Source organism: Sceloporus occidentalis, unplaced genomic scaffold, assembly GCF_023333645.1.
Source record: "Sceloporus occidentalis isolate IW3139 unplaced genomic scaffold, rSceOcc1.0.p SCAF_40, whole genome shotgun sequence".
Lineage (NCBI taxonomy): Eukaryota > Metazoa > Chordata > Lepidosauria > Squamata > Phrynosomatidae > Sceloporus > Sceloporus occidentalis.
The window spans coordinates 7,949,187-7,975,126 of NW_028317020.1; the positions used below are offsets into that span (position 1 = coordinate 7,949,187).

A 25,940-nucleotide genomic window follows, 5' to 3' on the forward strand; every position below is an offset into this window, starting at 1 on the left:
ATATATATATATATATATATATATAATATATATACACGTTCCTCTTCCTAATCTATAAATATTGCGTTACTTATTGTAGTGCACTGAACTGCAAGATGTCAGAGAAGTGACAGATCTTCTTTAAGTTGTATCATACCTCAAATCCATATATATCCATGTTTCTTATCCAAGTGTTTTAAGTGGGGAAAAAATCCAACATGCATGTATGTAGACTTTATGCAACTCTTTTATTGTAAAACAGACATATTGCAACATACTACATATTACAGAAAGATTTATTAAAATATTTTCCAGCCAGCTACAGTAGGTTGATAAATTCATTTTGTTCCTGAGTAATACAAATCTGCATGTGTGCTCTTTCGATGTGGAAGAGTGAATTGGTGTTTGGAATGGGCTATATAATTAGGACCTTTCATTACAAGACGATGGGGGTTTATTTACCAAACTGTGAGTTGCAATGATTGGAAGATTTAATCTCACAGACCGATCTATGCATTATGGATAGCCAGTAAGTAAGTTTTCCGGATGCAGGAAGTACATACTAATAAGATTTGCTGAGTTTTTTTCCTCCCCGCCATAAATGAGCAATGTGTAGGGTCAACTCATTACTGATGAAGGAGAAAGTTGGCAGGTCTGGCTTTTCATAAAACATAGTTAATATCTCATCTTGCCATAACTCTTCTACAACACCCTACTTAGTACATAAACCCCATATACTGCATTTCCTCCCTGTTGGCGGTGGTCCCTGGCTGTTTACCGGTGGGTTTTTTCTCAGAACAATATTAACAGATTCATGTTGCATCAGACCTGGTATGCACATTACCATAATGTGTTTGGATTAAAAATGCTAAACAAGTTATCACTTTCCAATTGGAATTGGATAATTTACAGCTTTGTGGGGTTAGCAACTCTTCCCATAAAAATCAGGCAGTTGGTGCGATGCTCGTAGATGAGGAAGAGGAAGGGCCGGTCTGCTACAAAACGCGTCTGTGTTGATAGAGGCATGAAGTACGCGGTGGTGACTGCTGCAGCTTGGGTTCCTTCTTCATTCACTGTAATTGTGCTTTGGTGCTGAAACTGCAAAGGGCAATATAATCAGACATTTTATTCTTTACTAAAACGGCACTGTTTGGATAAACTTTAAATACAGTGAGGAGAAGGTCCGCTTTGACAATGCCTAAAAAATAGGATTTAGGATCGATGCCAGGAATTAACTTTAATAGATGACTTATGTATGATTTTGTTTGTTATATTTAAAGGTTGTCCCTGAGTGATGGGTTTCTAAAACCGATATTTCATCCACAGGCTTTCTTTTGAACCTTTGGTTGCTAAAACATGCAGTATCTCGCATATAGTTCTGGCAATCAGAATTTTAAATAGATATTACAGCGCTTGTATTCATTTGGAATAAGAATCTTCCATTTACTCTAAGAATGCCTTTAGCTCCTCTTGGAGGCTCTCCATAGCATTTCTGTAACTCGTTTGTGTGGTTACATAAAAGAGGGAGAGTTTACTAACCAGTCCAATGTTCATTTTCTCATCCGAAATCCCAGAGAAGTCTCCATTAGTGAACAGGTCCTTTACTCCCATGGTACTGAGGACATCCTTCAAGTCGTAGTTTTTGTACAGTTTAAACCGAGGTAGATAAACCTCTCTTGTTCTGAAACAGAAATGCTAAATTAAATATTTCATCCAAAGGACAATAACATCCCTGGAAATCACAGGGCCAGGTTGTTTTATAGCATCCTCAATATATATTCTCTGAGGTCTTGAAAGCATATGTAACTCAATTTATTTGGTGATTATTCTGGCCCAATAAAAGGTAACAGAGATTTCCTAGAGCTCAAATGCTTGAGCTTAGCCGGCATGATTACTATAACCAGGAAAGACTGTTGTCTGCCCCCTATCAAAGCGGACATATGTTACCAGTCTTAAAGTATGTTATTGTGCTTGTTTAATAACAGATAAATAAACCAAGTGGCTTCTGTGCTGCAGATAATTGCTTAGGATGTGATCCACTTCCTCCTGTCAATATTCAATATAAAGATCTTATTATATTTTCTGATTTCATAATAGGATCCAGGTTTGCAGCGTTTTTTTCTAAAATGTGCCTTCTGCCCCATAACTTGTTTTAACATTGTGTAATTTATGCACCTGTTTGTCATGATCTGCTGCCATCTTTCCACGACCAGTGGGGTGAGCTTCTTTTCCAGACTATTCATGCCAGAGAGTTTGTGTGGCAACACAATGAGCATGCTGATATTCCCCACGTACGGTAGCTGCAGGACATCACAGTCCAGCTCATGATCAGCTGCAACCAGAAAGTTTCCCTTGGTTTTCATCATGGGTACCTTCACCACTGACTTCTCATTCAGACGGAAAGCCGCGTTGTGTGTAAACTCCAGAGGAAACTTGTTCTCCCATGTTCCTAATATAGGGAGGAACGTTTTTAGAAATTAGAACCCAAATAGACATATTTAGGAGCGAGGAAGAAGAACATTTCTAATGTTCTGTTAGAAATGTTCCCGAGTATTAGTAACCAATGTTAGCCTCTTATTGGGGTGTTTTTTATTTGGCCTTACTGGTACATTGTCTTAACTGACGGTCAGGCATTTTAGACTATAGGTTTCTCTCTTCTGAAACTCTAATGCATGTAAGTTATTTGTAAGTGCTATATGTGTATAGTTTGCTTACATTTTTTACATTTTACATTTTTTCTCACACTGATTTTACAAAGCAGTGCTTAGTAAGATAGACCTGTGATTAACTTGGAACATGGAAGTCTAACCTGATTTGTCTATTAATATTGAAATGTTGTGGTTATATTAACACTGCTCACTGTATATCAACTCTAGCACCACACTGAGCTATATAAAGCAAACATAATCCATAGTATAGATATTGCCATCATGCAGTCTTATAAGCATATCAGTTAATGGCCATTATTGAAGTTTGTTTTTAATTGAGCTACACATTTCCTAGCGCAAGTAAGGCTTTTATTTTCTAATGTTTTACACATATAATGTAAAAAGTGTTTAGGTCTTGCTTCTGGGGAATTTATTTGGAATTCAGCACCACAATTTTGATGCTTTAACCCAGACCTGATGTCTATGTTGTTTCTATGTTGTTAAGAGCTATTTGCCTATTGCTTAAGATGATTACACTGTGTTCTGGAGAAACAAAACATATTTACCTTTAAAGTAGAGACAGTTAACGAGGAGCATCAGAAGAGATGGATCAACATTGGCCAGGGCTTCCTTCACTAGACCTTTGGTTAACTTATAGATACGCTGGTTGGCCTGAGTAAGAAAAGCTTTGTCCCCAAAATCGGCACTCTGAACCTCCGCAAAATAAAAGTTTTTCAAGTTGTTCTTGAAGGCTTCTTGAATAGAGAAATCCTTCTTGATGTAGACGTCATTGACAGACCTCAATGTATAGCCAAAGTTTCTGCGGAATAGTCTGTGAGTCAGTTTACGGAAGACATTATGGACGGTGGAAAGTTCGTACTTGGAACTAGCGTTGATGAAGTCTTTGAAGCCTAGAGTGGACAGAATTTGGTCTAGAGTCTCTTCTCTTGTACCCAGTGATATCGTGGCCATGGCAGTAGAAATTCCTGCTGGTGAGAGGAGAATGTTTTCGGATGCATTTGTGTTGTCCTTAAGGGTTCGGTAAAGGTTGAAGCCAAAATTGGCGTTGATTATATTGAGCCTTTGAACCCTTGTTTTCCCATGGAATAGCCTATAAAGGTTTCCCTTGTCTGTTTCTGTATCTTTTATTTCAGGAGCAGCATCAATTATGTCGATATCATATTCGCCTTCCAAAATTTTATCAAAGTCCAGATAGTCTTCATCCTCTTCTCCCTCAGGAATTAGATCATTAGTGACAGTGTCTTCTTGCAGATTTAAAGTATTTTCTGTCGCCTCACTTCTCTCCGTAGGATCTGCTCTGCTGGGGCCGTTATTGAAATGTTTGAGCAAGTCTTTGACACCACACAGTACTGATGAAGTCAGGAGTAAAAGTGTAGCAAGCTGTAGAAGTTTCATTGTAGAAAAGTGGTGAAAGTTGCCTTCAGCCGTTTGTAGTTTTCTAAAAACATATTGAATAATGTTTGTTTTGAACAGATTATAGGTTTACCATTTTAATATTACTTTATATTGGCTAACATGATGGGACAGCCCCAGGAAGCTTCTCTTGCAAAGAGCTTGGCTGGTCCTGCAAAATTCATTGTTTCATCAGTAAGTATTCAGGAACGTCTCTACACAGATTGAACTATGTTGTATGCAAGGCCAGCTCAGCTCTTCTTAAAGGAGAAACTTGGACTTGAGTGGCCCTTCTCCTTAAATTCACATGTAAACTCATTGCAACACTGAACAAACCCCAGTGGCTTTCCTACAAATACATCACAGTGAGTGTATGTCCGACAATTTAAATATGTAGTATATAATATCTTCTACTAAACAAAGATTGAGGTAGAAAACATATATGATTATCTTATGGCATGTATGATTTATCAGAGATGTCACTTGTATTGATTAGAAATTGGAGACAAAAGGGTTTTAAGTCTCCCCCCCCCCCACAGAGAACTTGATTCCATGACTAGAACAATGATATATTATCAACCACCTGTACAAAACTGAAAATATTGCCTCATAAATGTCAGATGCCTGTCACAGAAAGAGATCAATGTTAAGTATGTAAAAGGGTGGCCATACATAGGAAATAATCAAACTAATTCCATGATTTGGTCAATTTTTTTGAGCTGTGTCCTTACCTGAGAGCTTCCAGTTACTGACCACTCTACATAGAGCAGTTCCAGGACTAATAAACAACCTTTGCCATGGGTCTCTGAATGTACCTCCTAGTGTAAACACGATCTAGATCAAACAGGGACAGAAATGCACGGTCAGCCAAATGCCCTCGTGTGCATAGAGGCCCCTAGTCCCTTCCCGTTTTCCCGAATTTCAGGATTACAAACTGCAGAAGGATTTAGTCGGCTTCATATCTATTCATGTTGTTGTGTGGTAGACTCTGAGCACTCAGAATCTGCATTTTTACAGTGTTATGGAATAAGTATGCCATAGAGCTATTTAGAAAATCCCCTCAAATAACATTGGCACTGCAGTAAAAATGTTGGGCTCTGAATGTAGTGATCAGGTTAGCCACCTGAGTATGGTGTGTGTGTGTGTGTGTGTGCGTGCGTGCGTGCGTGCGCGCGCGTGCATATAACAGCCTCTAGACCAGGCATGTCCAAACTTTTTTCGAAGAGTGTCAGATTTCATGAAGTGAACATGTGCGAGGGCCGACCATTTTGCCTGACATTCTTTGAACCATTAAAATTAAATGCAAAGTAACTATTTTATGCAAAGGGCATACTTTTCATTTTGTGACTTAGATGACGGGTGTTAAATATCAAAAAATATCAAAAAAACAGATCTATATTTGGGCAGCTTTTCTGTGGGGCCTTATCAGTCCGGAACGTGGGCCGTAATTGGCCCGCGGGCCGGACTTTGGACATGCCTGCTCTAGACTGTAAGCTTGTTTGAGGAGGGCCCTCCTCACCTGTTGTCTCTGTAAGTCAAATTGTTACGTTACATACTACTTGTTATGTCCTGTCCACCCATTGTACATTTAAGAAGCAAGGACACACATAATAGTTAATGACTTTATAATGTAATGAATCTTTAAAGTGGCTTGTGTTCCTTTCAATATGCATACATACTACATACATTAGCCTCCCAGGGGAGAGTATAGAAACTTCCTGGAGTGCTAAATGTAATAGGAGTAGAGAACATAACAGGTTAAATTAAGATACGGGCCTGGTAATTCATCTGTTTCTGGTTTTCTGTGTTCTAAAATGCATGTTAAAAAGTGTAATTAATGGCTAATCATCTGGCTTTAATTAAATATCCTGAGTATCAGGGGCTAACATGTACCCTAGGAGAAAAGTATATATCTTGCTCCATATGGTCTGTGCAGAAATTCTAAAGAAGCATTTCTTAATTGGGATACTAATTCTCCACATAATTTGGTCTGTGTGAAAATTATATGCTTTATGCTCCATCTCTAGCTTACTCGGAGATTACCACCTATCAAGGAGGCAAAACCAAGGCTTCAGAAACTCTTCAGGGACTTCTGGTTGTATTCTGTTCTCATGGGATTTGCTGTGGAAGGATCAGGTAAAAGGCAGTGATGTTGTATACACATTGTACAGTGCTTTCTGCAGGGATCTCACTTTATCACAGTGCTCTTGTCCTTTGCAGGGGTCTATTCGCATCTCTACCAACCTGTGTCTGCTGCTCTCGCTGTGTATCACTGTGTGCCTGTACTCTGCAGTGTTCCTCTTGTAGAACCATCTCCCTGTACTATGCAAGGTTCCTCTTGTATCATTATTTCCGTACCCTTTAGGTTTCCTTTTATGTCACTATCTTTGGGCTTCTTTTGTATCGGTATCTTCTTTTGTATCTGTGTGCTCTCTCCTTCTGTAACTTTAGAATTCCCCCCATGCCACCGTCACTCTGTAGTTCTTCTTGTGTGACAATTTGTGGAGCATAGGCTTCCTTTTTGTGTTGCCATCAATTTTCTCCTCTATTACTGTCTCTTAAGTACTCTCAAGGTTCTTTTTGTATAAGTACGGCTGTATGTTTGTTTTTTGTATCTCTTACTCTCTGCCATTGATAGTTCACATACATTCTGTTCATGCTCTTTGAGGTTCAATCACAGTCCCTCTGCATTCATTGAGATGTAGTGACTAAACTGGGAGCTGTCAACCTTCCTGCAAGCTCTCAAGATCCCATTATCAATTTTTTTTGTAGCTGTAGGCACTAGGATTCCTTTTGTATCAACATCTGTTTGTCTTTGTTTATGTGAAGGCACTAGAGGTCCTTTTGTATAACTTCTGTTGCAACAGTTTCTTGCCTACCCTCATATGTGGCTTTCCCTTTCTATTTGGGGGCTGCCCTGTGCCTGTCCCCAGTGGCCCTTTCCTTGTAACTGTGACTTGTTACGGCAGTCTATATTTTTGAGGCTCTTCAATTCCATATTATTCCAGTCCGTATGGGTCTTTTATCCATATTAAATACTCAAGTAACCATTTGTATTGTTCCCATTCCTGTTTGTCAACATTTGGGTCAACCCTTGGACTATCTTTGAAGAAACCATAGATTTCTTCACTATTGTCACCTTTGACTCACCTTTGACTTTCCATTACCACCAACATGTCTGTGACGTTCAGATATTCCCCTTGTTACCATGTTCTTCTCCATTATTTACTCTGTCTTCTTATACTGTTGCCTTTCCTAGATTCTCTTCTCTTTCCTGTGCCCTTGCCCATTGTGTGTCCCTGCCTCATGTGCTCTGTCTTGTATTTATTGTATTAGTATGTGTTTGTTGTGGTAGGGTTTCTCTATGTAGCGTTCTCTCTATCACTGTCTGTCTATTCTGATCTCCCCACCTCCCAGGGCTCCATAGGCTCTTCTATCTACCTTCTGTCTCTTCTAGGGCTTCTGTTTTGTTTTTTTAATTGTTCCCATGTGCCCTTTGAAAGGACGTTAACATTAAATATACTTCCTTGAAAGAACATACATTTTTTTAGTTACCTTTCTGAAACCTATTGCTCCATCTTTACATGTAGGCCACATGTAGGCAGAGAATGAAGCTGGTAGATCAACAGGAGTCACATGTTGGAAACACCCCTCAGATAATTTTGTGGGATGTTTCACCATTGACCAGGGTCATTCTATTTCTCTAATAGCTCTAAGCATACCGTAATCTGTCATTCTTGTCAAGGTTTTTGTATTCCAAATTTCTCATGAAAGTGTCCCTGTCGAGACACTGTCTTGAGAATCATTTGCAATACTATGTCTTTGTATCCTTGTTTACTGTAAGATTCTCCTTGTTCCACTGTTTGTCTGTGTTGTACTGGACGCCCCTTTGTATTGTCATCTCCCTATACACTCTAGGGCTCCCCTTTGTACCACTGTCTCCCTCTCCACTGCAGGACTCTGGCCCGAGGAGTGGTATGAGGGAGTTTGTGAAATTGCTACAAAGTCTCCTCTGTTAACGTTCCCAAGCAAGGAGCCTCTACGTTCTGTCCTTCAGTACAACTCTGCCATGAAGAATGACACCGTGACACCAGTGAGAACGTTTTTTATGGATTTTGTTTTATGTATACATATGTACATACACACACGTGCATAGAAAATATATTTGAAACGTGATGAAATATGAAAGTAATCGCTCCGAGTAAGCATCACTGAGTGTAAGACTAGACAGCTGAAATTATCTGTTGTATTGCTTTATTATTTTTATTGTCATGTACCTTTAAATACATAAATATCACTATACACCATACAGCCATTGTCATCTTAAGGCCATTTTCACAGTTGCGTATTTTTCCTGGAAAAAAAATCTTGCTTTTACAGCCCATTACAATACCTGAGGGCTTGAGAAGTGTCACTTAATGGGAAAGTGATGCAGAATATAAACCATGATGTTTTAAAAGTGCAGTATATAGAATTCACTATTGTAATAGCTTTTGTGTTTTAAAAGGGCACCTTGCGAGAAAACAAGCTTTGTGGCACGCGCACACATAAAAAATGCAAGTACGTTTGCTTGCTATTAAAGCGCGCTGTGAAAGACTGCTGTCCCATATTTTCTTTTTTGTAGGCAGAACTAAATGAGCTGCGAAGCACTATCATTAACCTGCTGGACCCTGCTCCAGAGGTGTCCGCACTCATCAACAAATTAGATTTTGCGATGTCCACTTACCTGCTCTCTGTTTACCGCCTGGAACACATGAGGTAAGCTTTTCTTACTGGACTATGCTGTGGGAAAAAATGTTCTTAATTTAGCGATGTGATGAAAGACCCCTTTATTCAGTGCTATCAATAAGCCATTTATTCATTTTAGGATCCCGTTCTCAAAAAGTGTTTCGGAGCGTATCTAATAAATGCCCCTTGCCAAGAATTCGCAAGATCCTATTGTTTTTCTTTCAGGGTCCTGCACTCCACTGATAAGGATCGATTCCAGGTCATGTTCTTTTACTTTGAAGACAAAGCTATCCAGAAAGATAAATCAGGTTAGTCGGTGTGAATGCATAGTGCTAGAGTTAGTGTGTATGTGGACTGTACTGTAGTTTTTGTGTGTGTTTGTGGATATGCATATCTATCTGTATTTGTGTGTGTGTGTTTGTATATGTATATATGTTTGTGTGTATATATATATATATATATATATATATATATACACACACATACATATACAAACACACACACACATATATATATGTGTGTGTTTTTTTTTACTTTAGCACTTTACATCCTAAATCCAAACCAAAGTTGTCAACCCCTGCATTATTTATAAGATGTCGACAAATTTCATGGTGCTATTACAATAGAGGACGCAGTGAACATAACAATAACTTTAAAACTGACACTATACAATTTGACAGTAACATTGACACACATAAGATATACTGTTACAGAAGAAGAGGCCCGGCTCTTGTGATCGTACAATCTGTTAGGAGGTTGAGGGCAACTAATCCTTTTATTAAGTCCTACACAGTGCATGAGAAAATAAACTATTAAGATAGGTAATTGTTTTTATATTGTATTCAGAGGTTGTTACGCTTTGTTTTTCCTAAGCATTAATTTTTAAATGACCTGTAAGCTTATAGCCATGTCACTAAGCATTGAGAACGGGTCTTAGTGCATGTTCTTTCTCTGGCAGGGATGATGCAGTGCGTGGTTGCAGTAGCAGATAAAGTATTTGATGCTTTTTTGGCTGTGATGGCCGATAAGGTAAGAGCAAGATAACCGAACCTCAAGAAAACAAAATGCTAAACTAAAAATTCTTTCTTTTGTAAAATGAGTTCAACAAACGTTTAGCAAGACATCAGCCTCCTAGTAAGTCTTGTTTTTTTTTCCTTTTAGATCTTCTAATATCTTTTTCTTGAATTATACAAATTCCTGTTTCGTTTGACCGACCTGAGAGCTGTCAAGTATTTATAAACTAATCCTCTTAGTTTATAAATACTTTGGATTTTTTAAACAGTAGTGCGACATCCTAGTGCTAATTTTCCAAAACAAAATCCAAATTGTATTTATTTGTAGCCCAAGACTAAGGAGAACGAAGAGGAACTGGAACGCCATGCACAGTTCCTCTTGGTGAATTTCAATCACATCCACAAGCGTATCAGACGTGTGGCCGACAAGTACTTGTCAGGACTGGTGGACAAGTAAGTTAAGGAAAGGCCTAACTTTTATATAGTGCATGTCAGTGTTTACAAGCTTAACTTTGGTTGGCACATATTTGCTTTAGGAAGTTCCTTTACCTACAGAATATTCCATAACTGTTAAAACACAAAATGTTCTCTGCTGATTAAACAATATTAATGCAATGTGAAGACATTGATTCCACAACGGTCCGCTCAACATCATCTTCCGATAAAGGAGGATCACAAAGTTAAAGCAAGTGCTAGCAACTGAATGCGGTAGGGACATTTTCCATCACTCCAGTAATCGCTCATCTTTTACGCAGGTTTCCTCACTTGCTGTGGAGCGGGACTGTGTTGAGAACAATGCTGGACATCCTGCAGACCCTTTCCCTTTCACTCAGCGCAGTACGTTTATACAGTGTGGTGCAAGAGCCATGCATCAAAACAATATGAGAATCTCGATCTCTGACATCTGCGATGTTTGTACTTATTTCAGGACATTCACAAGGACCAACCATACTACGACATTCCAGACGCGCCATACAGAATAACTGTTCCTGATACTTATGAGGCCCGAGAGGTAAGACAGAAAAGATCCTATTGACCCTACTAGATATTACTAGGGCTGAAACAACTAATCGATAAAATCGATAATAATCGATAATGAAAATCGTTGTCAACACAGACTCCGTTACTCACCTTCACTTACACTGAGGCTTCTATGAAGCTGCAGTGAAAGTGCCTTCAGTAACGGAGCCGGGTAGAGAGGCAGAGCGGTGTATGGGAGGGGGGAGGAGTCAGAGGGGTGTATGGGAGCCACCCACCCATACACCACTCTGGCTCCTCCCCCTCCCATACGGCACTCTGCCTCTCTACCCGGCTCCCTGGTGTCTTGTCAGCAACGGAGGTTCACAGGAGGCAGAATGGAGTATGGGAGGGGGGGAGGAGGCAGAGTGGTATATGGGAGGGGGAGAAGGCAGAGTGGTGTATGGGAGGAGGCAGAGTGGAGTATGGGAGGGGGGAGGAGGCAGAGTGGAGTATGGGAGGGGGGAGGAGCCAAAGTGATGTATGGGAGGGGAGGCGGCAGAGTGGAGTATGGGAGGGGGAGGAGGCAGAGTGGTATATGGGAGGGGGAGGAGGCAAAGTCATGTATGGGAGGGGAGAGGAGGCAGAGTGGTGTATGGGAGGGGGAGGAGGCAGTGGTGTATGGGAGGGGGAGGAGCCAGAGTGGTGTATGGGTGAGTTATGGTGGTGTATGGGGGGTATTATGAATTTCAGGGCATATAGGCATATCAGGGGGCATAAACATATCTGGGGGTAAAAGGTATCAGGGGGCTCAGTGGCATATAGGGGGTATAAGGCATACTCCTTATATGCCAGTGATATGCAACTGAGCCCTCTGATATACCTTTTACCCCCAGATTTGTTTTATGCCCTCTTGATATGCCTAATATCGATATGCCTTATACCCCCTATATGCCACTGAGCCCCCTGATACCTTTTACCCCCAGATATGTTTATGCCCCCTGATATGCCTATATGCCCTGAAAGGCATATCAGGGGCACAGCGGAATCTGGCATATAAGAGGTATAAGGCATATATGGGGGCAGAGTGGCAAGCTGGGGGTCAGATGTGTATAACTGGGGGCAGTTTGGTAAATAAAAAAAATGTAAACAAGGCTTTTTTCTCATAGTTTTTATTAAATATGAAAAATAGTTAACATGTGAATTAATATTTAATAATAACTTTGTATTAAAACCTAGTTTGAGAAACACACTGTGTTTGGGTTCTTGTAGCTTTTATTATTATGTCAGTAAAATAAGAAGGTGAATAGAGAGAGGCCATTGCAATAAAGAGATGAAAGTGTAAATTGTACGTTTTTTTTATTGCAATTTTTCTTCAATTTAAAATAATGTATTTTTTTATCCGATTAATCGATTAATCGACAAAATAATCGGCCAACTAATCGATTATTAAAATAATCGTTAGTTGCAGCCCTAGATATTACATTATTTTTATTAGTATTATTTTGCTAACAGAGTTTTGCATTGATGTTATCTGCTTTATAGAATAAAAAGGCATTTATACGGGGTTACTGTTTTGTTCTGCCTGGCTTCTAGGTGACTTATGTAACATTTATAACCTTGTGATTCATTGCAGAGCATAGTGAAGGACTTTGCTGCTCGCTGTGGAATGATCCTGCAGGAAGCTATGAAGTGGGCACCTTCAGTGACCAAATCCCATTTACAGGTAGAAGTGCGTTCTGAGATAGAAACTTAGCTAGCCGAGCCAAACTTCTTTCCTTCTTTCCAGTATCTCTGCCAGCAATTGGAATGTTTTTGTTTAGACGTATTTATCATTTTTGTGTTTGCTTAGATTCATATTGTATTAAGAAGGTTATATATGCAATATATGTCTATAATATTTAAGCCTCTAGACATGGACCTGTCTTGCCTTATATTTAGGGTTTCTAACAGATTAGGGTAAAATATCTGAATCATTGGAGTGTATATTCTCCACCATCTTCGTAAATCTACCATTATTTACAAGTGGTAAAACCTCATCCACTTCTTACTTTTGAATTATGTATACGTTTCCTCATCCAGATCATACAAAGTAACGTGATCTAGTTGCTATATTAGCTGGTTAGTGACTGTTTTTAGTGGCTTATGTGCTAAGATCCAACCTAAGAAGTACATGATTGAGGTGAGGATCAGGCAAGCCTGTGAGATAGATATTTCAGATACTTTGTGCCTCGTATTTTAGGAATACCTGAACAAACACCAGAACTGGATGTCTGGCCTCTCTCAGCACACGGGACTCGCCATGGCTACTGAAAGTATTTTGCATTTTGCTGGTTACAACAGACACAACACAACTCTTGGGGTGAGTATGGAAGGACGTGTTATAGAGAGTAGTCCCAACAAGTGTAAATGGTCAATTAAACCAAGAAGGTTAGTACTGTATGATAACTGATTGATTTTAGGGGAAAAGTATGTCATTGTAGCAGTATATTATTCTGTACATACAACTTTAGCCTGCCATTGACAATCCATATGAACATATGACATAAAAACACGTAATAAAGTAGGCACCTGTAAAACATCCAGAACATATATAGAGTATCTTGCAGCCTTCATTTGGAAAGTGTACATCTCTGCTTTCCCAATTGATTTTTGAACTGTAAAAATAAAATACCTGATATTGTTTAGTTTGACCTATCGATGAGAGCTGCTGGCTTTGTGTTGACATGTCTTACGATGCACCCCATCTACCTCCTCCATGTTTGCATGTTCTTGTGGCTGTGCACCTCTCGGTTCTTCTTGTAAATGTATCCTGGCAGTGTGAAGTATTGATAGCCCTTCCTCTTCTAGAGATATTTAGAGAAGCATTGCGAATCCCCAGTGGCACGAAGGTTGAATTTGCCTTTGCATTAACCTTGTTCAGAGGCAGGAGGCCTAGTGTATGTAGCTGGCATAACTTGCGGAGTCTGTTGTGTGTACCAGCATGTAGCTGTGTGGATGTGTGTTAGCATGGCTTCCTGTTTCCTCTTCTATATATTGGTATTTTTGGTCACCCACATGACAGCTCACAAGTTTAACACAAATGCCTTTTCTCCCATTTCTGCACTGATGATGTGGTCTCATTTGACATGTGTTCCCGTTGCCCTTGCCCATGCATTATCTGTTGCCCTCCCTTCCAGTCTCCAGCTTCCTATGGCCAGGTTTGTTCTTAAATGCACATTACCATTTGCTGCTCGGCCTGTACCCTTATTGGTGTAGGAAGCATGGATTTTCCGCTTATCGAGCTCTCTTCTGCTGGTGTCCTAACATGGTGTCTCAGAGTGATGAGAAGTGCTTTTCCTTGCTGCAGTATGACATCTACTGGGTCACACGTTGTCAGGCCTCTGCAGGGTGTGCTCTGTTTACATCATACCCCGTTTCCAGGAAGATGAGACCAAATGGTTCCTCTAACTAGAGACACTTGTGAAAACAAAAATGCATCTTTTAGGGTATTCATAATTTCAACACAACCCTCCAGTATATGTTTGTGTCCCCTATCGTGACCAAATCAGGACATTGGGGTCTCCGTAAGAATTCTGTGTAACAATGATATAGTCTAGTTACTTAACTGGAGCCCCATATTTGTTTTCTGAAAACCCTAAAGCCACCATCCCCTTTTTGTGTGAATACTGGTAGAAAGAGCTTTCTTACTACCAAGCCTTGTACATTGAAATGAAATCATCTTTTTCTTAATATCCCTCTCAGCAGAGAATGATTTACTCCATAATGCTTACAGATATTTACATATGTATGCTTGGTTTAAATAAGAACCAACCAAAACAACCAAAATACTTTGTGCTATCAGCTGTAAGTGTCAGCGTAACTCTTTGTATGCATCTCACTGAAATATTTTTGCACATCATGGACAAGGGAACAGTTACCTGGCAGAGGCTTTGTTGACTACACTTTGGGACCCGCAGTGCTGGATAACCCCTTTGATGCTTCTCTCTCGCCCTTATCTTTCTTACCTGCGTTGTTGGTTTTTTTTGTATTTCTTGTTTTTTGTTTTTTTTCTTTCTGAAACCAAAATGCTGTTATTTAGCATAATACGTTCTCCTTCTAGGCTACTCAACTAACTGAGCGCCCAGCCTGTGTGAAGAAAGATTATTCCAACTTCATGGCTTCTCTGAACCTGCGCAATCGCTATGCTGGAGAGGTGAGCCTCACATGGTCCTAGATATCCTAGATTGCCCATCAAATCCATCTTGTTTTAGTATTTGCCAATCTAGGTACACAATTCTTTTTTTTTTGTTTTGGTTTCTTAATACATTTTTAGTACTTATCTTTGTCTTTTTCCCCCATTTACTTATGAATAGAGGTACCTAATATGGTTACAATACAGGCAAAGAATGGCCAAAATGTGAGCAGAGGAACCGCTTTAAGCTATTGGCACAGGCTGGTTGTCATTTTTTATTGCCACGTGCAGTATGTGTCCTGGCACAGTCTTGTCTAGTTGTATTTTTTTGGTCCACTATATGTATATTTTCCAATGACAGGTTGCTGGCATGATTGAATTTTCCGACGCTACAGGCCAGACGTCGGACCTGAACAAGCTGATGCTGAAACGCTTGAATTATGCTTTAGAATCAGGAAAACCGGAGGAATACACGCAGGTTATGTTCAAACTTACAGCCATGCTGATCAGTAGCAAGGGTAAGAGGCCTCCGCATAACCTTACTCGTTTTGTGCTGGAGATTAATTATAACAATATTTAGTAATGAAAATATGATATGCGCTTTTTGTCCCCAGCAGAATGTGATCCGCAGCTTCTACACCATTTGTGCTGGGCTCCCTTGCGTATGTTCACTGATCATGGCATGGAGACGGCCATTGCCTGTTGGGAGTGGCTGCTGGCAGCTAAAAATGGAATTGAAGTACCGGTATGTTACAGGGCAGAATTTATCTAGCTCTGTCCGTTTCTTAAACCACATTAGTCACAGGGAATCCATCAGATTCTTCAAATACACAAATCACAAGGCACATCATCAGTTTCTTAAAGCACTTTTTTTAGTACAATATTTGTTAAATTGGGCTTAACATTTTAATAAACGTGGACATTTCTTATGTGGTCAGCTGCTCGACTGAAAACTAAGATGGCTTCTCCGAGCATAGTATCTAGCTTTTAGTTGTCTAATTTATATAACTGTAGAACTGTTGAATGATAGAAGTGTAGAATTTAACCATTTAGGTGCAGAAAGTAAAATAGTAAGATTATATCTTTATTGGCAATCTGAATTGCATTAGATTGCATTAGATTGCAAGCCTTTGAGGGCACTTGGGTCTCTTCGTTTCGCATGTTTTCTAATATGTTTGATTTATCCATCATTTTTGATATGATGAATGAGAATTCTTCGTGTCATACATCTATTTCTGTTCTGTTTTTTGATGATACAGGTCCATTTTTAGATAACTTTTGTTTAATAACCTGTATCTTGTGTTAGTACAGAAATTAGACATACATTTATTATATGCAATATAGTGAAATTCTTTAATGTTCTGATTGTTTTGGTATGGGCTGTTTTTTTAAAGCTTTGGCCCTGTGTAACGGCATATTATCTTTTGGCAGTTCATGCGAGAGATGGCTGGTGCATGGCAGATGACAGTAGAACAGAAGCTTGGACTTTTCTCAGTTGAGCAGAAGGAGGCAGATCCCCTGGCCGCCTCTGAGCAAAGCCAACCTCATCCCTGTCCCCCAGAAGTGATCCCACATTACATATGGATTGATGTAAGTGAAATGTGTATATACATTGTTGGAATCAAGTGACATTTACCTTGCATTTTCACTGCATCCAGTTATATCTGAAATGTGTTAATGCTATTGCATCTCACCTACCATATGAATAAACAATAAATGCAGATATCCAAAGTAACCTAAAGGAATGCCAGCAGTATATGATCTTGGAAAAGCTGTCTTGTTGATGCTCCCTCTTCTATCATTATTGTTTTGCAACATATATAGTAGTCAAGAGTGGAAGTTCTACACATTGCTATTTCTCAACCAGTTTATATACATTCTGTTTTAGTTTCTAATGCAGAGGTTCGAAATTGCTAAATATTGTAGCTCAGATCAGGTGGAAATCTTCTCTAGCCTCCTCCAGCGCTCCCTTTCCTTGAACATTGGGGGGTCCAAGGGAAGCCTTAACCGGCATGTGGCTGCTATTGGACCAAGATTCAAGTAAGCTTCATAGTTTTCCATTGTTCTTTACCTATACGTTTCTTCTTGACACTAGAAAACAATTGCCTCCAATGCACATTTAAAATGTTAACACTCCCTTCACCATTCTGCAGACTGCTGACTCTTGGGCTGTCTCTGTTACATGCCGATGTTGTTCCAAACGCTACTATCCGCAATGTCCTCAGAGAGAAAATCTACTCCACAGCGTTTGACTACTTCAGGTTGGTAAAGTAGGAAGTTCACTCTGCTGTGGTATATTGTCTTGTGAGTAAGCATCCCCTTTTCAGTATGGGTATAATGTTTCCAATGCTACTTTGGAGAGTTTGCTAGAGAATTGACTAAACATTATTAGGGGGCTACCCCTGAGGTAGAAAGTGTTTGGTAGGCTCTTTATAAATCATGGTTAAATCAATGAAATTTCTTCTGTCTTCTTCATCCATGACATTATAAGTTGTGCTGGGCCAGCTCAGCCCCTCTTGCTGGAGAAACTTGCCAGTGCTGGCCCTTCATAATGTATAGAAAAGTGAGGCAGTTGAAACCACAACCCCAGAAGGCCTTGCTTCATGATGAAATATGGTAGTTATACTGGTCTTGCCAATAACATCGTTTCAATATATGCTTTTTTAATATCCTGGACAGCGGTCCTCCTAAATGCCCAACACAGCCAGAGAAGCAGCTACGAGAGGACATCACCATTATGATAAGGTTCTGGACTGCTATGTTCTCTGACAAGAAGTATCTAACAGCCAATCAGCTGGTGCCCCCTGGTGAGCCTTTGTATGATTGTGATTAGTTCACATTATCATTAATAATAATAATAAACTTTGAGAGGTCTAATCCAGAAATCAAATTGGATAAATGTTTTCTTGTATTGTGCAGATAATCTGGACCCCTCTGTAAACAGCTTGTCTGTAATGTCTGATGTCAACCGTAGCAATTTAGATGTAACAGTTGGGTCCCGACAACAAACGGCCCAGGGTTGGATTAACACATATCCTCTGTCCAGTGGTATGTCTACAATCTCCAAGAAATCAGGTTTGTATGAGTTTTTGAACTGGATGCAATTTCTGGTTTTATTCAAGCAACTAGGACAGGTGCTTTATGGATGGATACCCTTGTTACATACACTGTATGCCCAAAAGTGTGTAGACAACTGCCCAGTCCACTAATTAGAAGAGATGTCCACATACTTTCGGGCATCTAGTAGAAAAGCCATGTTTTTAGTGCCAAGAACTAAGGCATCCATAGAAATCAATGTAAGATAGCTCAAAACAATAGGTGCTAGAAGTTGTAAATGTCAGCCATAGCTGCTGGAATTCATCCATCCTTGTTAACAGATATATTTCTCTACAGGTGTGACAAAGAAATCAAACAGAGGAACCCAGCTGCATAAGTACTATATGAAGAGGAGGACACTGCTGCTCTCCCTTCTGGTAATATTAATCTCCCACCTGTACGAGGCAACCACTTCAAGGGCCAGGATGTGTTTCAGTTTCCATATATAGTAATGTTTAATCCTATAGGTGGGTCTGCTCCCTAAAGATTAAAGGGTATACATAAGCGCTAAGTCATTCAGGGGTAGAAAAGACTCTCATGTATATTTCACCAGTGACTTCTTCAGGGTGACTGAAAGTGTTCTGATTGGCTTTCCGCTCTTTTTAACGGAATCAAATAGTAATTATTGGCTGTGGAGGACCATCTCCTCAAACGTGTATATGATTTAATGTCTCTTCCTACCCATTCTATATCTGTACCTGGATATTTAACCATTACATACCCTGGATATGCATAGTACAGTGTTTCCCAACTCTTCTCCTTAATACCCTCTTATAGTTCAAGCTTTAAGGATATCCTGTCTAGAATGCAGTTTAGATGCTGACTGATTAACCAGTTTACTGACATCAGGAAGTGTGGGACATTTAAGACCTAAAGATGTACATCACTGTCTACAACTTGATTGAGTGATGCACCCAGGCCCTTTTAGCTGGAGTAAGCTCAAAATCCTGTCTTTTATCTGTCCATAGTTTTACCCTACCTATTTAGTGTAAGGCAGAAATTAAGTGAGGATGCATAGATGCCTGTTTACTCTCCCTAAAATACTGATTTCTTCTTCTTCCAGGCCACTGAAATTGAATGTCTGACCACTTGGTACAATCCATTATCCTCCCCAGAGCTAGAACTGGATCAGACAGGAGAGAATAGTGTGGCCAACTGGAGATCCAAATATATGAGCCTGAGTGAGAAGCAATGGAAAGACAATGTGGACCTTGCATGGAGCATCTCGCCTCACCTGGCCGTTCAGCTGCCTGCAAGGCGAGTAACCAAATAGAATGGCGAGCTCCTGAATGAGAAATTATACACAGTACTGTGCAAAGGCTTTAGGTACCCTTTGACAAAGTCAGAGATTTGTAGGCATATAGTTAGGTGTATAATTAAACAATTATCCCAAACAGATACTGATGATCATCAATTTTAATATGTAGGTTGAAACACAATCATTGTCCTAGTTTTATTCCTCCTTCTGTTTCGTTTAAATTCACTAACAAAGTGAAGTTGCTGAAAACGGTTTAATGTCAAGTCATACACCATGACCAAGAGACAGCAACAAGAGACAAAGTAGTTATACTGCATGAGCAAGGTCTCTCCCAACCAGAAATTTCAAGGCAGACAGGGGTTTCCAGATGTTCTATCCAAGCTCTTTTGGAGACTCACAGGGAGCAAAGTTGAGGGCAATAGCCCCAGAGAACTTGCACCAGATGCTTACTTCACTTCGCTGGAAGATGTCCAGCAGTTCCCTTAGCTCAGCGTTCGTGGACAACAGTGGAATATATATAAATATAATATTGATACACTTGTGACCTACCATAATCACCAGGCCTTTCTGTATGCCCTTGGTTTTTTAGGTTTAAAAATAATGAGGCTATTGGTGGGGAAGTGACCCGCCTGGTGAGGCTGGACCCTGGAGCTGTAAGTGATATACCAGAAGCAATCAAGGTAAGTCTGCAGCTTGCTACATCGATAACATAAGCAGCTGATGTAGCGCGAGTCATGTGTACAACTGAAAAGGACTAAGCAAATAATGGGGCATATCTGTTTAGAGACTGTGCCAAAATATTGTATTTAGTGGTTATCAGTTATGAATAGCATTTTTCTCCTACAGTATCTGGTAACCTGGCATACGATAGATGCCGACGCTCCGGAGCTCAGTTACATCCTGTGTTGGGCTCCAACTGACCCACCCACTGGACTATCTTACTTCTCCAGCATGTACCCTCCACACCCTCTCACTGCCCAGTATGGAGTCAAAGTACTACGATCATTCCCACCGGTAATAATTCCAAGTTCCTTGTGATGCCAGTTCTTATCCATTATGGGTGACTCTATACCTGTTGAATTACTTTTTTGGTGCCCTTGTGGGTCCTTTACTTTCACTTTGCTTTCCTTTTCCACTTTTGATTTTGTTTTCTGTGGTTTCTCATATTTGTATTTTCCATTTGTAGGATGCTATTCTTTTCTACATTCCCCAAATTGTGCAAGCACTGAGGTATGACAAGGTGAGTGCATAGCCTGTATTGTATGTATATCGCATTTGGAGCCCCACAAACCAAGCAACTAGGGAATGCTACATTAGGTCATAGAAGGGACTTTGCACAATTGTAACACACAGGTTTTGGGGAGCAAAATTGTATTAAATAAAAGTAACAATATCCCTTTTAGTGTGTTGCACTGTTTTGCATATAGTGAACAACCTTGTGTTTTGTATTCTTTCCCAGATGGGTTACGTACGGGAATACATTCTGTGGGCAGCTGCCAAGTCACAGCTTCTGGCTCACCAGTTTATTTGGAATATGAAGACCAACATTTTCCTGGATGACGAAGGACACCAAAAAGACCGTGAGTAGCCAGTACTGAGTGTTACACCAACAACACTGCCTTTCCGAATCTCTTCATGTGCAAAAGTAAATACATTTCCATTATAGGAAATAGACATAAAATAATGGTGCTTTCTTTTCTGCATAAGACATAGACATGAGACTTTTGGTCACTGAAGTTTTGCGGAAAGGTAAAATGCAGGTGCAGTCGGTACCAGATACCAAATGACAAGTATTTGAAGACTCACAAAATTAAAATCTTTAGGTTATCGGTTCCCAGTACTAGCACCTTGCTTTCTGTTGCTAAGGAGGATTAATGCGTGCACTGTTTGGTTTTAGTGAATGTTGTCCAACTTTTATGTTGGAGCTTGAGGGAATTGATTTTCAATATAGTCCTGGTCTCTGGGAGATTGCCATTGAAAAGAGAGGCAGGAAAGAAATAATGTAGTTACCGATGTTACTTTTTGTACAGCTGTGGGCTTACACTTCATCTGTCTAGTATAGATGGTAGTCCGTTTTTGAGCTGCTGACAAGATCCCATTCTTTAAGATGGGATGTAGGCAGAATAGGAAGAAATAGCTTTTCTGATTCCTTTACAGAACTGGCTAACTAAGGAAGGTTCACAAACGAACCATTTTATTCTTATAACCACCTAGACTGAAGAATAAGGTAATAAAACATAGTTGATGCACCTAGTCTCAACACACAAGATGTTTATTTTAGCGGTTGGGTGCCTCAGATCCCTACCTAGACATACACACTTTTATAATGAGTAGTAGCTAGTACAAAAACTTCAGAGTGAGGAAGGGGTTAACACATATAATGTTTTGGTTGCTAGATAGGCGAGTAGAAAAATGTTATGGTTTGACAATTGTTTGACTTGTTTTCCCTTCAGCTGACATTGGGGATCTGCTAGAGCAGCTGGTGGAGGAGATCACTGGATCACTATCGGGACCAGCCAAAGAGTTCTATCAGAGAGAGTTTGATTTCTTCAATAAGATAACCAACGTATCTGCTATTATTAAGTAAGACCACAACATATTTCTTCTCATTCGTTTTTGCTTATATTAGATGTTAGTATGTGGTTTTATCACTAATGTACTTGGATCATCAAGTTGCTGAAGTCTGATGTAGGCAAAGACCATCGACTGTGCTGTACTTTGATGTAGTCATTCGGCTTATGAAGTCGTCGTTTATTCTGTGGCTTTTTGTTTGCAGATATATTTTGTGTGCCAAAATACATTCCCAAGCCAAATTAGGTTAATCGATAACATGTGGTTGGAGATTTAGATTGCATGATTCATAACATATAGAGATTGTAGTCGTCTTTGCTTGTCTTGAGAAATGCTCTTTAGACCACCAATGTGCATCAAAAAGTCACGCCAACCATTAAAAAATATGACCTCATTTGGAATAATTGCCCTCCTCCTAGAGAATGTTCACCTTAAATCTAACTAGTTTTATAATCTTGGTCTTTTCTTCACCAAGGCCATTCCCTAAAGGTGATGAGAGGAAGAAAGCCTGTCTGAATGCTTTGTCTGAAGTGAAAGTGCAGCCAGGTGAGTCCAGCCTTCTCTTATATTCTCTAAATGCATTTTGCCAACATGCTGGCATTAGCCCGAGCCACAGTAGTGTTTGCCTTGGTTTCCTGATCTATACTTTCTATAGCACAGTGGTGGTTTGGGGTGTTCCTAGTCTATGCTAATAACACCCATCAGCTACAGGTCACATAATCAGAGCCCCCCACAACAAAAAATACTAGAAAAAGGAAATACCTGTTTCCCTTATTTCAAACCCCACATATTTTATTAACTACCTATATAATGCCAGCGCACATTAAGCAGCTAACGGAGTTCCTATACCAAAAGTTTCTGAAGACTCCGATTAAGCTATAATTGATGCATTATATCGGAAAGATATTGTCAGACACAGAAGATTAAATACAAAAAAAAGCCCATTGATAAGATTCTCAAAATTACGCAATTATACAATCTTCCAGAGTTAAAGATTGAAAAACAAACAAGAAGTTGTGTGTTTTTGTTTGTGTGTAGTGTTTTGTGTGTGTGCGTGCGTGCGTGCGTGCGTGCATATAGGTGTAAATGTGTCTTTTGCTGAATGTGTTTTCTCTCTGTCAGGATGTTATCTGCCAAGTAATCCAGAAGCAATTGTGTTAGACATCGATTACAAATCTGGAACACCCATGCAGAGGTAATTTTCTGTCCTACTGTTGTTTCTCTGTAGTTCCCAACATTCCTGCTGTGAGCATCTCAAAAGCAAACCGTTATTATGTCTGAACAAAACGTTTGAGATTTCACCATCTAAATGTGTACTTACTGTTCAGCATAGACACTTTTATATGGATCACTGACATTACTTTTTAGGCCACAACCAATCATTTCCACTTGATTCGTTTAAAAGAACAGGTCACACATCGAGCAGAAAATACATAAGAAACATCCTTTAGCAAATTAGAAAATTATGACCTTACAGTGAAAGAACTCTGTGTATAATCGCTCGCACCCCCCCACACACATACACACAAACACACCAGTTTCCTATTCTCCGTTGAGATTCTGCTGTAGCCCTCTCACCTTTATCATTTGTAATTTGTAAAAACATTTTACTTCCAGTGCTGCGAAGGCCCCTTATTTGGCAAAGTTCAAAGTGAAGCGATGTGGAGTTAGCGAGCTGGAGAAGGAAGGTTAGTGCTTCTATTCGCTCCATTGCTAGCTATGTTTTCTGGCTCGAAGAGGAGAATTTGAAGAGACAATATGTTTCACATCAACCCTTGCTTCTTATGTAGAAATAAATAATTTTTAAGCATGATGTATAAAATTCAAGTTTATTGCAAAAAATCTAAAAAGGTAAGGTATAACCTTTTAACTTTTCACTGATGATACAATGATTAGAAATTTCTACTGTAATTGGCCAAATTGCTAATGATTTCAGTTAATTAGTGGTTGAGCGTGTGGTAGCTGTAGTTCAATGTTTATAAATGTAAAATAATGCATTTGGCAAAATATTGCATTATGGCTGTGTTTTTAGGACAACAGTAGAGAGACAGACTTGGTCTCTTGTGTACAGGTCTGGAGATCCCATCTCAAGAAGAATGTAGATATTCTGGAGAGATTTCAGAGAAGTGGAGGGTTTTATAGCCTGTTCGTACAGATGATTAAAATTTCCTATTTTTTATAACTTGAATGATAGAAATGAGAGGGGGGTTCAACGAGGTACGATTGAAGTATGTTTCAAAGGAGGAGAAATGTTAGGATAAGAGCTCATAGTGTGAAAAGTGTGTGTGTAACAGGTTTACATATAATGTAAAAAAGGCTTGTTGAATAAGTTGAACAGCATTCCAGCATAAGTGGTGGACTTTAATATCCTGAGGAAATTTAAGCATGCATTGGATTGACACAAAGCTATCCTGAATATAAGTCAAATAATTCATATCTCAGGTCTTCGCTGCCGGTCTGACTCTATCGACGAGAGTGAAGAAGAAGGGGGAGACAAAAAGATATGCTGGCAGGCGGCTATCTTTAAAGTGGGCGATGACTGTAGGCAGGTGAGTTGAAAATGCTGTAATCTTAACTATTCTTAATGTGGAGAACATTCGGTAAAGTTTGACAGTAGGTTGCACCGGGTGCTTCAGTTACTACAACCACTCCACTATATTCATCCTTAAACGATGCGCCCCATCTCTTTTACAGGACATGCTGGCCCTACAGATCATAGATCTGTTCAAAAACATTTTTCAACTTGTCGGGCTTGACCTCTTTGTCTTTCCATACAGAGTTGTGGCAACAGCTCCTGGGGTGAGTAAAAATAGCACGTCTTTTAACGTGTACATATCAACACGTTACCATAGGATGTGTCAAAGCTGCCTACCTTTCCCTTCTAAAACGTTCTGTAATTTTACCAACATTTGGTAAAGATGATACATTTATTTACTAACGGAATTTAATTACATTGTAAGATTTCAAGACTTAGTGCTCTTCTTTGGTAATATTATATTCGGCAAAAGGACTAAGTAGTCCAACTCCATACCTTGATTTACTTTAAGTGTTATTCATGGCACTTTCGGGTATAGCAAGTTATTTTGCCACATGCGGTTCTATTATAATTGTAATTTTGTTCACTGATCTTCTTTGCATAGTTCACACTACTTTTTAATAGATTATGGTACATAGCTGTGCTCATGTTATTAGGCAGAGTTTTTAAAAGAGCCTAGTGAAGGAAAAGCCCAACAGTGGCCTCCATACTGTTCTTAGGCTTCAACATTCTCAGATGCACAGACCGATGGCAATTGAAGTTAAAGAGTCAACTAGAAAGGCATGTATTTGCCACATTTTGAGCTTTAAAGGATTTCTGGTCCCAAAAAGATGTTTACACAAATGTATGAGTTTCAACTGGATCGCAAGAAATGTCAAGGAACCAAGGCAGTCAGAGTAGTTGAAAACCCTTTGGCGTTGCAAGAAGCTCCTCATGTTTGTACTGTGCTTTTGGCAACAAGGCTTCTGATCAGGATTGTCTGTTTGATTATGCAAAACACATCACCTCAACAAGATTGACAGTGTTTTAAAAGCTATATAAAGAAATAGGGTTTACTGTCTTGTCTTTGTCTACCACAGTGTGGGGTCATTGAGTGCATTCCAGACTGCACCTCTCGAGATCAGCTGGGTCGTCAGACCGACTTTGGCATGTATGACTACTTTACACGCCAGTATGGAGATGAGTCTACTCTTGCTTTCCAGAAGGTACTTTGTCTGTACCTTGAAGTTTCGTATATGTTGCCCTGTTTTCTATCCATTTTGTAAACCTTTTTTACCTTTTTATTTCAGGCTCGATATAACTTTATACGCAGCATGGCAGCCTACAGCCTGTTGCTTTTCCTGCTGCAGATTAAAGACCGACACAATGGCAACATCATGCTGGATAAGAAGGGTCATATCATCCACATTGGTTAGTTCCAGACCATGCCCTGTCCTCTGCTCCCCTAAACTTGATGCAGTGTTTGTCCTTGCTCACAACTGCATTTCTTCTCTCGCACAACAACTTTCACTCCTTCCACAATTTTCCTTTTCACTCCATTCCACCCCCAGTCCATATCATCTCCAAC

General features: G+C 39.7%; 2 protein-coding genes across 2 annotated transcripts in view; one reads left to right on the plus strand and one right to left on the minus strand.

The window, feature by feature from the left end:
* Positions 1–25,940, plus strand: part of LOC149290338 (phosphatidylinositol 4-kinase alpha-like) — a 61,554-nt gene that overhangs the window by 31,998 nt on the left and 3,616 nt on the right. Inside the window, exons 20-52 of the mRNA XM_089489522.1 lie at positions 6,068–6,176; positions 7,997–8,133; positions 8,665–8,798; positions 8,994–9,076; positions 9,727–9,797; positions 10,110–10,234; positions 10,537–10,618; positions 10,710–10,793; positions 12,375–12,464; positions 12,981–13,100; positions 13,918–13,938; positions 14,841–14,933; positions 15,274–15,430; positions 15,530–15,657; positions 16,344–16,502; positions 16,801–16,952; positions 17,066–17,173; positions 17,592–17,719; positions 17,832–17,987; positions 18,306–18,385; positions 19,072–19,265; positions 19,856–19,946; positions 20,113–20,280; positions 20,453–20,506; positions 20,726–20,846; positions 21,720–21,849; positions 22,313–22,383; positions 22,960–23,032; positions 23,455–23,525; positions 24,280–24,386; positions 24,532–24,636; positions 25,453–25,578; positions 25,663–25,783. Of these exons, the coding sequence (XP_089345648.1) occupies positions 6,068–6,176; positions 7,997–8,133; positions 8,665–8,798; positions 8,994–9,076; positions 9,727–9,797; positions 10,110–10,234; positions 10,537–10,618; positions 10,710–10,793; positions 12,375–12,464; positions 12,981–13,100; positions 13,918–13,938; positions 14,841–14,933; positions 15,274–15,430; positions 15,530–15,657; positions 16,344–16,502; positions 16,801–16,952; positions 17,066–17,173; positions 17,592–17,719; positions 17,832–17,987; positions 18,306–18,385; positions 19,072–19,265; positions 19,856–19,946; positions 20,113–20,280; positions 20,453–20,506; positions 20,726–20,846; positions 21,720–21,849; positions 22,313–22,383; positions 22,960–23,032; positions 23,455–23,525; positions 24,280–24,386; positions 24,532–24,636; positions 25,453–25,578; positions 25,663–25,783 (3,649 nt within the window). The remainder of the gene's footprint in view (positions 1–6,067; positions 6,177–7,996; positions 8,134–8,664; positions 8,799–8,993; positions 9,077–9,726; positions 9,798–10,109; positions 10,235–10,536; positions 10,619–10,709; positions 10,794–12,374; positions 12,465–12,980; positions 13,101–13,917; positions 13,939–14,840; positions 14,934–15,273; positions 15,431–15,529; positions 15,658–16,343; positions 16,503–16,800; positions 16,953–17,065; positions 17,174–17,591; positions 17,720–17,831; positions 17,988–18,305; positions 18,386–19,071; positions 19,266–19,855; positions 19,947–20,112; positions 20,281–20,452; positions 20,507–20,725; positions 20,847–21,719; positions 21,850–22,312; positions 22,384–22,959; positions 23,033–23,454; positions 23,526–24,279; positions 24,387–24,531; positions 24,637–25,452; positions 25,579–25,662; positions 25,784–25,940) is intronic.
* LOC149290339 (heparin cofactor 2-like) lies at positions 886–4,043 on the minus strand. Its single transcript, XM_089489661.1, has 4 exons — positions 3,194–4,043; positions 2,155–2,428; positions 1,519–1,660; positions 886–1,077 (listed from the first exon to the last, which is right to left on the minus strand). Exons 1-4 carry the CDS (start codon positions 4,041–4,043, stop codon positions 886–888), a joined length of 1,458 nt encoding a protein of 485 aa, XP_089345787.1.

Bases quoted from the DNA above. Each gene is read 5' to 3' on its own strand.
- LOC149290339 (XM_089489661.1), bottom strand. From the start codon at position 4,043: ATGAAACTTCTACAGCTTGCTACACTTTTACTCCTGACTTCATCAGTA. The intron at 2,429-3,193 runs GTAAATATGTTT...TCCCTATATTAG, and splicing joins TAACTGTCTCTACTTTAAAG to GAACATGGGAGAACAAGTTT. The intron at 1,661-2,154 runs GTGCATAAATTA...TTTCTGTTTCAG, and splicing joins CAGCAGATCATGACAAACAG to AACAAGAGAGGTTTATCTAC.